This window comes from Akebia trifoliata, chromosome 6, assembly GCF_017979445.1.
Source record: "Akebia trifoliata isolate Shusen 1 chromosome 6, ASM1797944v1, whole genome shotgun sequence".
NCBI lineage: Eukaryota > Viridiplantae > Streptophyta > Magnoliopsida > Ranunculales > Lardizabalaceae > Akebia > Akebia trifoliata.
The window spans coordinates 91,651-107,472 of NC_141380.1; the positions used below are offsets into that span (position 1 = coordinate 91,651).

At 36.6% G+C, this 15,822-nt stretch overlaps 3 protein-coding genes across 3 annotated transcripts; 2 read left to right on the top strand and 1 right to left on the bottom strand.

Moving 5' to 3' along the window:
- Window positions 1–2,500: 2,500 nt before the first annotated feature.
- Window positions 2,501–5,545, top strand: NDHN (NADH dehydrogenase-like complex N). The gene is made up of 4 exons (XM_086444624.1): window positions 2,501–3,042; window positions 4,559–4,675; window positions 4,946–5,031; window positions 5,123–5,545. The coding sequence occupies exons 1-4, from the start codon at window positions 2,668–2,670 to the stop codon at window positions 5,190–5,192; spliced, it is 648 nt and encodes a 215-aa protein (XP_086300750.1). The 5' UTR covers window positions 2,501–2,667; the 3' UTR covers window positions 5,193–5,545.
- Window positions 5,546–6,196: 651 nt separating this feature from the next.
- On the bottom strand, window positions 6,197–9,851 carry LOC147399325 (calcium-binding protein CML42-like). The gene is made up of 2 exons (XM_086444625.1): window positions 9,412–9,851; window positions 6,197–7,069 (listed from the first exon to the last, which is right to left on the bottom strand). The coding sequence occupies exon 2, from the start codon at window positions 6,967–6,969 to the stop codon at window positions 6,376–6,378; it is 594 nt and encodes a 197-aa protein (XP_086300751.1). The 5' UTR covers window positions 6,970–7,069; window positions 9,412–9,851; the 3' UTR covers window positions 6,197–6,375.
- On the top strand, window positions 8,610–15,491 carry LOC147399326 (Acyl-CoA N-acyltransferases (NAT) superfamily protein). Its single transcript, XM_086444622.1, has 5 exons — window positions 8,610–9,260; window positions 13,684–13,742; window positions 14,134–14,190; window positions 14,954–15,144; window positions 15,244–15,491. The coding sequence occupies exons 1-4, from the start codon at window positions 8,790–8,792 to the stop codon at window positions 15,135–15,137; spliced, it is 771 nt and encodes a 256-aa protein (XP_086300748.1). The 5' UTR covers window positions 8,610–8,789; the 3' UTR covers window positions 15,138–15,144; window positions 15,244–15,491.
- Window positions 15,492–15,822: the final 331 nt, after the last annotated feature.

A 15,822-nucleotide genomic window follows, 5' to 3' on the forward strand; every position in this document is an offset into this window, starting at 1 on the left:
CACTCATCCGTACAGATGTTGGCTATGTCTCCATGTTCCAAGATTTCATCCTACAGGCCGAGATCATTTTCAAAAAATAATTTTCGTGGAGGTATACCTTTTTCAAGGCAGGACACGTGCGCGTTCAAACGGTCATATCTCATCGCTCGTCCCTCGATTTTTAATGTAATTCATGCCCAATCGTCTGTATCAAAAATGCCTACATTTCTCGAGGAGAAAGATTCCCGATCTGGACTCGTCTTCCTTACCAAAAATGGCGAGCAACAGGGAGCTCCACCTGAGCGACCATTCTTGTCGAAAACTCGAAATTTCTGACATTTTTTTAAACACCCGTATCTCACTGTCTGCTCAATTGGTGGATTCGCAGTACATACCCACTCGTCCGTACGGATGTTGGCTACGTTGTCATATTCTCAGATTTCATCCCGCAGGCCGAAATCCTTTTCGAAAAATGTGATTTCTGTGGAGGTATACCTTTTTCTTGGCAGGATACATGCACGTTCAAACGGTCGTATCTCATCGTCTGTCTCTCGATTTTTAACGTAATCCATGTCTAATCGTCCGTATCGAAAATGCCACGTTTCCGAAGAGAAAGATTTTTTATCTTGACTCTTTTTCCTTACCGAAAATGGTGAGCAACGGGGAGCTCCGCCTGAACGACCGTTCTCGTCGAAAACTCGAAATTTCTGACGTTTTTTTAAATGCCCATATCTCACTATCCGCTTAACTGGTGGATTCGCAACACATACCCACTCGTCCGTACGGATGTTGGTTACGTCGTCATATTCTTGGATTTCGTCCCGCAGGCCGGGATCCTTTACCAAAAATATAATTTTCATAGAGGTATACCTTTTTCGAGACAAGACGCGTGCGCTTTCAAACGGTCGTATCTCATCACCCGTCTTTCAGTTTTTAACGTAACCTATGCCGTGAAGGTATCCCTTTTTCAATGCATGATATTGATCTATTCAAATAATCATATCTCATCAATCATCTATGGGATTTAATTGTAACTTACACCTACTTATTCGTATAAAAAATACTTACATTTTCCGAGAATAAAGATTTTCGATAAAAATCATCTTCCTTCCTAAAAACGACAAACAATAGGATACTCCGCGTGAGCACTTGTTCTCGTCGAAAACTCAAAAAAATTTGTTTTTTAAACGTTCATATCTCCTTAGTTGTTCATCTAAATGATTCATACCACATATCCACTCGTCCGTACGGACGTTAGCTATGTCTTTATATTCTCGGATTTTTTTAGTGATACTAACAACCTTCCCAAAAAATGTGATTTCCTTGAAGGTGGTATCCTTTTTTTGAAGAAGGATATCGATGCATTCAAAATGTCATATCTCATCACCTGTCTGTGGGATTTAATAGCAAGTTACGCCCACTCATCCCTATCGAAAATACCTACATTTCCCAAGAAGAAAGACTTCTGATAAAAATTTATCTTCCTTCCCGAAAATGGAAAATATGGCATGTCAACAAGTGGTTGTTGGTTCGAAAAAAAATCCAGTTTTTTGTTTTTACAAAAATCAAATAGAAATAAATCAACCGATAAAAAACCTACCTCCATTTATGTAATCTTCCAAAATTTTAATCTTAGAAGCTTTAGAGATGAGGAAATGATCAGAAAAATGAAATGCAAGTTGCTCACTTTATTTTCTATATGTGACTAACGAATGAAAATGTTAGGATTTTTTTTTTAGATGTGGTGCAAAAAAACATACGATCGAACAACCCTTTGGGTGCAAATAGAGCTCCCCTTTGGAATTCCACGATGGACCGAGTGGGATGGTTGAATCATGATGTGATACACATACAACAATAATTAGTAAGTACTTTATAAAGGAAACTAAGTATTCTATCGAAATTGAGGTACACAATAAACATGGGAACATGACATTCCGAGTTCTTCTAAATTGACTTCCTTTGACATTGTGCTAATGTGGTAGTGTCCAGAACCATAGATTTTATCCTCAAGATACAACTTAAAAAAATCCATGGTTAACTTTCCTTTCTTACTAAGATTTTAAGCCTTACTAAGGGTTATTTTGCTCAAATGGAATATTATCAAATTGGCAACCCAACATCACAATCCTCAAGATTTCATGAAAAAAACTCAGATAAAGAAAAAAAAAAATCTTTTAGACTTGATCCAATATTTTGGAAAATGGACAGCTACGAAACTTCCACCTAACTCCAAAATTTAAAATTAAAATTCAATCGTGAAAATTAATTTTTTTGGGATTTTTTTTTTTTTCAAAGTTAATAGAATTTTTTTCCTCTACAACCTTGAAGCATCATATCATGGTTTTGGATGCCACAAGTTGAGCCTAAGGACACCTAGTAAAGGTGAAATACTTACTAACGAGTTAGTAAGGCTAGTCAGACTCTTTTCCAAAAGATAAAAAAAGGTTAGAAGACAACGGTTTGTGTCAGTGTTTGTTTCCCATGTGTATACATATAACATACTTTAAGAAAGAAGAAAGGGAACCGTTGCTTCCTTATCTTCGGTTTCGTCCAATTCCACCACAGAACACAACCCAGCCACAGTCATCCTCATGCCCACACCACACTACATCATAGCACTTCATCCCATTATCAATTAATTAATTGACCATACATATCTTAGAGCTTAGGCGATAGAGAAAATTAATGGCTGGAGCCACGGTATTCTTTTCCATGATCTATGGTGGTAAGCCAGTAAATAATATCAGGCAGTCTCCATCATGGTCTCCCAGCACCAGCATCTACCCTGCTCGAAACATCGGACCTTATCGCATGGGGGCTTCGGTGAGGTGTGGTATCCAAGACTTCATCGGAGGGGATCTACTGAAATTTGATCTAGGCCGTTGGTTATCTGATGTGGAGGAACACAAAGCATTGGCTATATACACACCACATGAGGGAGGATACGAAGGACGCTATCTTACAAGACTGCGGTACCAAGGTTACCATTTCTTAGACCTTTCTGCTCGAGGCCTTGGAGATCCCGAGACTACACTTACTAAAATTCACCCTGTTTGCCCTGTGAGTACTTTTTTAACCTTTAAATCATTAAAAATTCCTCCCCAATGTCGACAAGGGAATATCTGTTTACAGCTCCAACTTTATCAGAGGTGTAATTTTACTTTATGCTTTGACTTGGGACTTAAATTCAATTATTTCAAGGGGAGTGGATTTATATTTCTTCACTCACGGAATGTTTCAGTGTGATAATTAGTTGACATTGTAGCCAAACATTTTCTTCAAAGCCTCATTATTTTATTTTATTTAAAATAAAAAAGAAGGTATAAATTTATTTATTTACCATTTTTCAATGAAATTAAGAACGCAGTGATGGCCGAAATTGAGCCCAAGTCCATGGAATCATCAGCTAGACTTTACCAAATAAGAGAATGCATATACCATCATTAATTTTTTTGGAAGGCTTGACTATTTTATGGACCCCCCCCCCCCCCCCCCCCTCTTTTCCTCTAAATTGGTGATATTAAGTTTACTGTCCTTGACCATAAGTCAGCATTGCATTTTCTGAATGATTTAATGATAAAATTTTGATTTTTTATTTTATCAAAATGCTCTTCACATACATAAATCACTAAATCAAAATTATAAAAACAAAAAAAACAAAAAATCAAATCAAATCAAATTTTCGCTATTAAATCATCCAGAAAGAGCAAACCTTGACTTACGGTCATTGGTAAATCTAATCTTGCATTTTTGCAAAGGGGTAAATCTAATATCACCAATTTATCAAAGAGGCATTTCTAAAATACTCTATTTTATTTTATAATAGAATTTAGTCTTGGGTGGAGGATACCTTCATTAAAAAACACTTCCAACCAAATCATCAAAGCCTTCTCCTAGAGAATTGGGGTCGAAGGACAAATCTAATTAATTCTTCAATTCAATTTTGTCTAAAGAAATTTGTAACAAGTGTCTGGTGGTTTTTTTTATAAAGGAGATATTATATATGAGGAAATTTTATTTACACGCCATAGAGCTCTGAAGGCCCTCCAATTTTTAGGGGCACCTCTAAAAATAAAAATAAAAATTGTGGGCACCCCTCTCATCATCCAATGATTTTGATGAGTTGGGCGAGGAGAAGAAGAAGGAGGGAGAGGAGAAAAAGAAGAGAGAGAGAGGAGTAGAAGAAAAACAAAGACAAAGAGAGAGAAATAGAGAGGCGAGGAGGAGTAGGTGTCGGAAATTCGTGATCAATTTTCGACGTGTAGAATCATCAAAGAAGACAGAGTTGCCAGAGTTTTGTGGGTGCCCTAAAAAATAAATTTTATTATTATTATTATTATTATTTGTTCACTTTCGCTTGTCCTCGAAGAAACTTGGCGTATCAATAAAATTTCCCTATATGCCAGGATGTCAACTAATACACAGTGGCAATGCTATTAAGCTTGATAGATATGCTATTAACATACATGAAGAAAGCAGGACTCACCCCATCCCTCAAATCACATATGTTCGATGTTAATGTTTCAAGATTTCAATATTCGTGTCTTTCTTTAATAAATGATAACTAAATTTGCAGGCTCACTTGGGGAGACAGCCCATAGTTCGGTGGTATTTCCCACCGGAGGTTGATTACAGACTCTCTTTACTGCCTCCTTCTGCTAAAGGTCTAGTTGTTTGGATTATCGAAGCCAAGGTAATTAAAGGCTGAACAAACAACTGATTTATTTAGAGTAGTGATAAATTGACCTAGCAGTGCATAGAACCATAGATCTTTTTCTTGGAGATACACAAGGAAAAAAGATCTATGGTTCTATGCACTTCTACGTCAAAGAGCGTACAAAGAACATCAGGTTATCCTTAATCATTTATTTAAAAGCCCAAAAAAATGTTTAATATAATATATATTTGCTATATATCATAACAACAACCTCTCCTCTGTGTGCGTGTGTGTTTTTTTTTTAAGGTTTTGTCCAAATCAGAGTTGCAATTTCTTGCATTGCTTCCTAGTCTCCGACCTAAAGTGAAGGTCATTGCAGAATGCGGAAACTGGTAAGCTTTTCCAAATTAAAGAGAAATTGCACTTGTATATTGAATCTGAATGATGACTGATACATTGTATATATGTTCTAATTAATTACAGGAGAAAATTCATGTGGAAACCACTCAAAGAAATATCAGGATTGGCTGTGAATGAGGCAGCACCATCTTAGTCATCCTAGCTTGCTAGAAAACACCATCCATGTATGTTACGCAAGAGATAAGGGTGTGAGATGTTTTCACTCTCCCCTTCCCTGACTGTTGTATATATATATATATATATAATTTTTTTTTGGTGTGTGCTAAATGAGCAAAGGATGTATTAATAAGGGAAAATATAATATTTGTCAGGAATGAATTTTGTAGGTTGGGGGTGCGGGGCAACGCCCCTGCGGTATGGTACAGGGGTATTATTGAAATTTTCTAATATCTATTGTGTGATTAGGATTTATTATAAATTCTTATAATGTAACCCTAATTTGACATATAGTAAAAATTTAGTTTTTCGTTTTTGTGGATATAGGCACATCGTTGAACCCACGTAAAATCTGTGTGTGTTTATTTTTATTTCTTTCCTGTTTTTCTTTTTCGTATTATTCATTAAAATTGTCGCACGTAGCAAAACACTCCTATATATGTTTAGGAGGGGGGCGGGGGGCGAGGGGTCAGAGCTGAATATAACAAATTTCCAATTCCAATCGGCTACTTGTTCATTTTAATTCCCAAAAACAAAAATGTGAGAGTGCCGATTTTTCTTGTGACGATCTCACCAAGTCTAAAGTGAAAATCTCTTCTTTTTTTTTTTCAAAGTGATAATATCGTTGGTTTATATAGTAACGATCTTGCTAAAAGTATTGAACCTAAGAGATTGACACTTTTATAATCAACAAAATTGTCACATTGAAAAAATATATATATCAACGAGATTGTCACTTTAGACTTGCAAGGTCGTCACTTGAAAACATGTGATCTTTCATGTTTATGTTTTGGGAATTAAGATGAATAGTTAGCCTGAAAAGTTGATCACACATTTTGAGAAATTTCTCTTTTTTGCTTTTCCCATCGAAGCCAACGTTTTGTATCCTTAGGGGATCACATATGTAGTTCCTGAGCCTGTCACGTCAGATTATCTATACTATTGAGAGAATTGTAAGTTTAATTAATTGATACGCATAAAGAAATTAAAACACTACAATAAAAATAAAAAATCTCCCACCAATTAATCGAACTATCCCAAATAGATAGATGAGATACATGAGAGAGATTACAAGCAGAGGCAAAAGCAGACAAGACGATGCATAATTAAAACAAAGGACAAGAAGAAGAAGAAGAAGAAAAGAAAAAAAAAAGTCATAATCAAGAGGAGCGAACTGTAACAGTTTGCATCATATCCTTAAATTCATAAAAGTCTACTCGACCATCCTGGTTTCGATCAACCGAAAATATCATCTTGTGGACTCTATCTATTTCTCTCCCTTCTGACAATCCTAGCTTTCCTAAAACATTTTGCAATTCTGTAGCGGATATAAACCCATCTCCATCTTCGTCGAACACCTTAAACGCTTCTGTGAGATCTATCTCCTCTTGTGACATTGATGATGATGATGATCTATGATCTCCTCCTTTGTCCTCCTCTCCTATTTTTTCATCGCACCCAAAGTACATGTTCCCCAAAGCTTGGTGCAACAATTCGAAATCATCGAATTCAAGACCCATGTTCCCTGCTTTTATGTAACTATGCACCGTAGACTCCAATTCGTTTGAGTCGGCTTCCAACCCAAGCAAATCCAATGCTTGGTTCAGCTCTTCCACCGATATCAATCCATCACCATTCTTGTCGAATACATCGAAGATTCGCCTAAGTCGAAGGCAATTGAGGCTTGGGCTTTGGAGCCGAAAGGACAAAGACGGACGACCTAGGCACGGCTTGCAGGTCTTTGCTACTTCCATTGATTGATTCCGACCAATCTAGCTAGCAGCTGAGCAAACCCCAATGGAGCCCCGGCGGAGAAGAGAGAGATTTGGATTAATGATCAAAAGTCGTTAAGAGCTGAAGAAACAGGAAAATAAGGATTTTAATTTATAGAGAAGAAAATTAAAAAGCAAGCAAGCAAGCGCGTGATTAGGAGAATAGGAGCTGGTTGAAGACGGACGACTTTTATTTTCTCTTATTATTAATTATTATTTATTCCTTTAATTGGCAATTTTCCAACTCAATACCAAATTTTCTCTTTTTCTACGCCGGTCTATTTGGTGCTTGGATGTCATTTCTTGACCGTTTCCCATCTCCTTTTATTCGTCTAAGTAGAATTTTTCAAGTTGGATGGATGGAATGTTCGAATAAGTCTTGCCGAAACCTTGGTCCAAGGAAGCTTGTGAAACTCCAAAAATCGAGTCAATGAGTTGAATTAAAACTTCTAGTCCTCTTTAAATCTAATTTCTCCTTTTCAGCCTTCAGATATATATCTCACAACCTATCAAAATAAATTGAATCTCAGCCATCAACCCTGTGCTCATGTTATCTGGAACCTTCTTTTATCTTGTCATACATTTTGTAAGAGTTTTTAAATGAGTTGGTTGTAACAACTAACTTCTTGTTTGTTTGCTATGTTGTTGTAACCAATTGCATCATCCTCCAGTCCATTTGTTCTGGAGAGATCATCACAAACAAACCTCCATCATCATCATCTGTTCTTGTTAGTTTCCAAGTTACCAAAGCCACCAGATTAGCATCTTTGGCTGACCATCCCTTATCACTCCTCTCTTCTCTACTTATTTTTCTTCATTCCCAAACTCTCTTATGGTAACATGGAATCCCTCTTCACCTTTATTGGCATGATTTTAGTTCATCTTGATAATTACAATTATCTGGTGTGGAAATCTCAATGTCAACCACTTTTCGTGTTCATAATCTTCTTGGTTTTGTTGACGGATCAAGTTCTCCTCGTCCGTTCATTCTTGATGAAAAAGAAAATCCAATGGTCGAATGGTTGTTAAGATGGAATTCTTACCCATGTTGTCAGTCTCTCTCCATAGCTCGTGAGAAACGTTTTGCTTCTCTTTTAAGATCACATATCCCCAGTTGCAAACTCAATTACAATCCATGAAGAAAGGCTTTCTCTCGGCCACTAATTACTTATTGAAGATCAAATCTGTTACAAACAACCTAGTAGTTGGTGCATGTGTGGTGGATAATGAAGATGTGATTCTTCCGACACTCAATGTTCTTCTAGCCAATTACGTTTCATCCAACTAAGTTCGCAAGAATAGACTTGCACAAGTAAAAAAAAAAAAATGCAAGTACCTTAAAATCAAGTGGATAAGTAAAATGTAAGGTTTTAAATTTCTTCTAAAAAATTATCACGTTTTTAATAATAAAAAAACAAAACTAACGTTGTTTTAGTAATTTTAATTTTTTCCTTTAAAAAAAAATGTGATTGTGGTTAGTTTTGGCAAAAAATAATGTTTTTTTTTTTTCTGTAAAGTACACGACTATATAAAGAGAGCTAGATCAACTTTTAATTATAATGCACTAATTATTGGTTATTAGCCTTTGCAAATAGTCTTCTTTTATATATATATATATATTTTTTTAGGATGTCATGATCATTGGGATGCTTATTACAAGTAAAAGTCGGTGTGGCAATAGAAGTTCTCTTTGTATGATAGATACTCGGTAGTTTGTTGGTCACTTAGTTCTGAAGCTTACTTAAAAGAACACCTAGATAAGGGCGAGATTTGTTTTTTGGTTTTTGCCTCAATTCAAATCGATGGGTATTGCTATTGCCACGAGCTTGTCTCCCATCCTTTCTCTCAACAGTTATGAAAAAAATCAAAACCAAACCCAAACCCAAACCCAGAAGAAGAAGAGAAACAGAGCCCTACCCCGCATTTTCATCTCCACAAACCCTTCTCATATCAACCTCCTTCAACTCACAAACCTCTTCACCTCGTCCAATCTCTCATGCCACAGATTTCCAAACTTTGATTCCCAAGGCCGGGTCGAACCAGTCAATCCCGACAAGCTCTGTATCGCTCTCTCGCACAGTTCGGTCGTCGTCTCTGTCTTCTGCAAACCTGAATTCTTGAAGGATGATGAATCAAACATCAAGAAATCAGAATTTAGGTTTGGAGAATTGTTCGAGAGAGCAATTCCAGTGACAGAATTGAGTGGACAATTGGTGGGTTTCGGACGTGCCATTTCGGACAACGGCTTGACGGCTTCGATCCACGACGTCATGGTAATACTCATACTAATAACTAATAAGAAGGAATGCGGTTTAAGACTAATGTTTAATATGTCTTTAAATTATAAATAAATATGAGCCCTAGAAATCTGAATTTCTGAATAGTTAAAAGTTTATAGTTATTGTAGAGGTGATTTCGAGTTACCTCTGACAACTCAGCTCCTGTACGACGCTGTGTGCTCCTTTCTCCCTCTGCCAAGTGGTGATACCGGTATGGTATCTGCCAAAATTCTCCGACGATCTATACAGAAAGTAATGATCAGGAAAAACTCCCTCCCCTCCCTCCCTCAGTCTCCTTCTCTATTTATAGGATTCCTAGATCTTCTTGAATTACAAATCTCCACAAGATCCTTGATCTCCAAGGATCTTCATAGGAAATCACCTACCTTTAGAGGAAGTTACCCAGAGAGGGAGAGATCCGTGTTGATCACATTATCCCCCCTCCAAGATTCCCAAGATCTTTCCTGCCACATCAAGAGGTCTAGATTGATTTGGCGTAATCCGCAACTCTACCCTACTCGGCCTTCTGTACAAAGCAGGTTCGAGGCTGTACTCTGCCCTTCAACCGGGTTGTGCTGCCTCAGGTACCACTCTGAGCAGAGTAGCTCTACTCTGGTCTGTTCATATCTGGACATTTGTAGGGTCCAGATGCTTTATCATTTAACCTTCTACAATTATTGTAGAGGTAAAATCTCGGATGTTGTCAATTTCTCGATTATTGTTCACAAGGACTACGTCCCCAAGCTCCGAATAATCATTCCACTATTTTTGAAGTCATTACAAGATCTACAAAAACTACCTTCCTCTTCTTTTTTTCCTTCTCCCAAAAAATTCTTTCTTTTACATAGTAGTTCTCCTTATATAGATACAAAAGATGAAACTAAACCTTAATGGAATGAGTCAATCTCCCCCCAATCAAGGGATTCTCAACCAACTATTCAAATCTATCATTATCTAAAAATAGAAATTCCCTAGGTGACTTTTTATTTTTGGATAAGATTACATTTTTAATTAAATAAATTGTAATTTAAAATACATCAATTGACTCTCGAGATACGTATTACATACGTCATGTGATCACTATTCGTCTTATTTATACTACGTGTCTTGTACCACTTTTTACCCACACAGTTAGCTCCATCTCGCAGGTGGAGATTAGTGAAGTTGAGATCCACCTATGAGAATACTACACTACTCTCGTATCTCAACTTTATCTTACAAAAATACTGTCCCCTTTTCATCTTTAGTCAAGATGTTATTCACTCAGGACATTGGTCATTCAGGACCCTCATCCTCTCAGAACAGAGCTGTCACTCAAAACAGTAGTCATTCAAGACCCTTAAACCACTCATGGCTGCAGTTAGGATATCTTGGCCACTCATGACCCCTGTTCACTTGGAACTACTCTGCCACTCAAGACAGAAACTTGGTCAGTTTGGAGCCATTGTCACTCAAGACGACTTTGCCACTCAGGGTAGAAACTTAATAGAAGTCTGATCCTCTTAAAAAGTGGATCAAACTTCTTCAATGAGTCTGGTTTACTAAATGTTTTCCCTGCAACTCTTTAAGCTACACCAACAAAAAACAATAGTATATGCATAGAATATGACGTGGTTATTATCCCCCAAGTAATAATTTAATAATTTTACCTCATAAATTGTATTAATAGTGGGCTCCGGTGTATCCATTTTACAATCGATAAAATTGGTGACAGAATGAGCCCCCAATCTAGTCACGTGATCCGAGATAGTTTCTTAATTTGATCAAATTCTTGAACTATAAACTCGACTCAGTGGAGTCTTGTGACTCAACTAAGTTCATGACATAAATAAAAATATACCTTATTTTATGCCTCAATGTTGTGCATGAACCAATCATCATGAGCAGAAACCGAGCAGAGCTGGATTTCGAGTAGAGCTAAGTATAGCAAAACAAAGTATATCCTGAGGGAATCCCGAGTAGAACAAGGTTGGGTTCCGAGTAGAACTGGGTAGATTGAGCAGGACTGGGTAGACCGAGTAGAGCTGCGTAGACTGAGCAAAGCAAGATTCCGAGGGTTGATTCTACTTCCCATAGTTAGTGAATAGGACAAGCAACTTGAACCAACAAAATCGCTCTACTTACACAAGGATGTTAAAAACTCGTGATTTAATCATTTCTTGCAACTTAATAAGAAAAAATGTAATCAAAGGATCTGATCACAATTAAAATAAAGATTCGGACATCATGATTAAATAATCCAATCGGGAAACTAAGATCTGTTCCTCGTTAAGATCAGATTGGAAACTCTAACTTGCAATTGATTTTGGAGACAACCTCCAATTCTTAATGGGAATCCCAATCATTATTTGTGGTGTCTTGATCTGAATCTCCACATTGTGATTTTTGTTGGTGTTTTCAAAGTCAATTCTCATAAATGGCTCCAATTTGTAGAGGTAAAATCTCGAATGTCGTCGATTTCTCGAGATTTACCTATAACAATCAATCTTCATTGTTATTGATGTATACAAATGATCAAAATCACACATAAAACTAATCAAAGAAAAAGGAAAGGGGGAGAGAAGACAAAACACAAGATTTGTTCACGAGGTTCATCTCAAAATCGGACTACATTCCCGGGTTCCGAAGAGCTATTCAACTATTTTTTAAGCCATTACAAAACCTAGTCTCCTCTTCCTTTTTCCTTCTTCCAAAAGCCTTTTTCTTTTACATAGTAGCTCTTCTTATATAGATACAAAAGATGAAATTAAACCCTAATGGAATGAGTCAATCTCGCCCCAATCAAGAGATTCTCAACCAACTATTCAAATATATCATTATCCAAAGATAGAGATTCCCTAGGTGACTTTTTGTTTTTGGATAAGATTACATTTTTAACTAAATAAAATGTAATTTAAAATACACCAATCGACTCGCGAGATACGTACTACATTCGTCATCTGATCAATATTCGTCTTATTTACGCCATGTGTCTTGTCCCGCTTTTTACCCACATCATTATTATTATCAGTTACCAAAGTTCAGATTCAGCAATTGTTTGGTTTAGTTGGGTTAATTAATTCAAATATGTTCATGAAAGGCTTTAAAAAAATTAGGGAAAATTTCGGGGATTATACAAGTGATGTGTTTTAGGTTTCATCCCAAACCCGTAATTTTCAACTACACCCCTGAAAACCCTCGTCTTCATAAGATTTGAATGTTGAAGAGAGTAAAATCTTGAGGATGAAAGGGTGAAAATGTTACCCTATTCAATGATTATATAATCAATTAATTTGTCAGATTTAATCTGTAGGTCCCTTATTCAGAGAATTTTATGATTTTTTGGAAATTTTGTGACTGATTATCAGGGCAATGATACCACCGCACCATTATGTTATGAACAAGCATCATACGTGATTTTATTACGCACCCCATAAGTGAACAAATGCTACAGTCACGAAACCTCATTGTATTTGTCATGATTTTATAATAAAATCACTTATGTTGCTTATTCATAACTTAATGGTAATGGAGACTAAAGTATGTATTTTTTTTCTTGTTGGGTTTATTTCTCTTGTTAGTTATCTAATAGTAATAGAGGATTCTACTCTGGAGTTATCACAAATGGTATCCTACAAAAATTACTGCTGTGACATTCCCTCCGTTTACCTAATAAATTTCTTCTGGATCCGGAGTAAATATTTTAAGACAAGTAGCGGATAAAGTTTAGAGATTGGGTTGATTCTGATTAATGATTAAAAGCTATCTATTCTATGGATTTCCCTTGCTCATGCTTTTGTGTGCTGGGTTCTTGTTTTTTTTTTTGGTTCCATCAAATTTCCTCAGTCGTTTTGTCTGGGATTGTGAAATTTTGAAATTCACAGAGGAGTTTCCATCTCTTTTACACATACTTTTTGGAACTTGTATGATTTACTAAATTTACTAGAGGCATGATGGATTTAAGATCGTAACTGGATTTCACACAAGTCACCAGTCTATCGGCTTTGTGGGGACTTATGAGGATTATTCCATATTAGACTATTTTCAACAAGTCACTTCTGGTTTTTTAAATTGGAAGGCTGATTGGACTATAGTTTCAGATAACTGATTTGATTTCACCTTATTGAAGTATCTATCATTCCATTTCCATGAGTAAATCAATCAGTCCCTGGAAAGATGATCTGTTGCAGAAAAATCCAATTAAAATATGGACCAAAAATACATCTATAAGAAAAGCATATGTAACCCTCAGTACTTCAGTACATGGTTTCTTCCACAAAGTTCATTTCTCCAATCAGCCAGAACTTCGCTTTGGTTTCATGTTTACCATTTTTGGTTCTAGTAATCGTGATGTTGCATTCTTTCTGCTACTCATGTAACTAGGAGATGATAGTTTGTCATCTACATATTTATATAATCTTGATTCAGCAGTTTTCAGGTTCTCCCTTCATTACGGGGACTTGGAATTGGCAGGATGATAGTTAAAAGGATCATAAGGTGTGTATCTCTATTCATGTTAGAATTGATAGATTGGGCAACTTGATCATATTATGGTTTACTTTAATATGATCTTATGTAGCCTTTGTATTTGTGCTTATTATTATAAAATCTGACGTTTCTGACAAACCTACCAGTTAGACCTCATGGTTAGTTAACCAAGGCATACCAGTTCATATGGTGCAGACACATGAGAGCTACCATGTGATCATGGTCCCTCCCACTTAGTAGATCTTCTATACTTAGAATTGATGTGACCAGAGTCTGTTTTAGCTTTCTGGAGAAGAATAAAATATGATACTGATGGGTCGAGTTCCTTTATCTTTTAGTTTTTGTAAATTATAACCCACTCAGATCTGATCATACATTATTTATGCTAATATTTTTCCAGGGTGCTTACTAGTCGAGACATTTACGATATAGCAGCCCTCTGCTCAGAAAAAGAGAGGTATTAAGTTTCTTTCTGGCCTTCTAACCAAGTTTCACAATTTGGGGAAACCCAACTGAAAGTATTGTGGACTAGAGTCCTAGTTTACTCAGAACTTGGTTCAGTTCTTGATCAACAATTTTAAGCCTAATATCTTCTGGTCCACTATATCTATGTTTTTTTAAAGCACAAAATTATCAATGATTGTGTTCATCATGAATATAATGCAAACAAAGATTGTCATTTAAATTTTATAAATATATATATATATATATATAGATATCATCAATTAGATAATTCGGACTATATGATGTCTATCACTATCCAGTAGGTGACCTGAGATATGGTAGGCCAGTTTTTAGTGATGAGTAGTAGTATGCACAATCTATGGCATCAAAATCATGTGAAGGGTTCTTTATGCATCATCCTTGTGCGACAATCCCTCCCTCTCTCCCCTATTCAAGTGAATGTGGCAGTGTTTGGTACAGGCACAGTATGAGACATCATTCTTCCTCTCTTTCTATCCATTATCCATCCATGTGAGGCAAGGGATATATACTCCATTGAATTGCTTTCAGATACCATAGATTGAATGGTCTATTATGCACCTGTGCACATGCACCAGGTGGATTGTGGATAGTGGATGAACAGAGGAAGAACAGAATCATTCCATTCTGAAGCCAATACCAAATATATATATATATATCCACACACATGTATACGTGTGTGTGCATAGACAATTTATCTGTCTGCTCATACTAATGCCCTGAGAGCTCTTACACAGATTTTTCTTTGAAGCATGCGGATTTGGAGATGATATGTTAGGGTCCACCACAATGATGTATACACGGGAACCGTTGAGCCATTATACGAAAGGTGATCAGATGGTTAAACATGCTGGTCGGATGCTGCTGTTAGTTCCACCATCAAGAGAATCATTCTCTTTTAAGAGGATCACTTCTGACTAAATATCCGGTAAGTCCCTTTGTTGTTCACAGCTTAAACTACCCTTTTGCCAGTGTGAAGCATTGATGCCATACCTGAGAAGAGAAGATCTGATTGAAGCTTAACCAGGTCTTTTAAAATGGGGCCTGGTGTTCGACTTTCAAGTTCTCTAAACCAAAGCTTAACGGCATCTGAAAAGATGACAGTCTCCGTCCTTCGGTAGTTTGTGGTCGGCTTCTTTACTCATGTAATTTGAGTCGCACAAATCAAAGCCCATGGAACATTGTATACTATTTCCATTCTCATGTTATACTCTACATTTTGCAAGGTGTGGGTACCCTATTATCATTGTTATAGTGAAAAGACATGGACACCAACTCGTAATTATTGCAACTTGCTGGACACATGACCTGCACCCATGAATGTTGAATATAATTTGAGTCGTGATTTTCTGACTCGAAAATTTTCACTTGGTCTATTCACGACTGACGTGTCAAGGGCATAGAACCATAGATCTTTTCTTTGGGATACACAAGGAAAATGGTTATATGCCCTTGACACGTCAGCCAAGTACAGATTGAGTGAAAATTTTCGAGTCGAAAATCATTAGCGATATAATTTTTCTTGACTTAAAACTTTAGATTGTTTGTCTCCTCACACAGATTCATTCACATCACCAAGGTTAGCGATGGTAAACCCAAAAGCCAG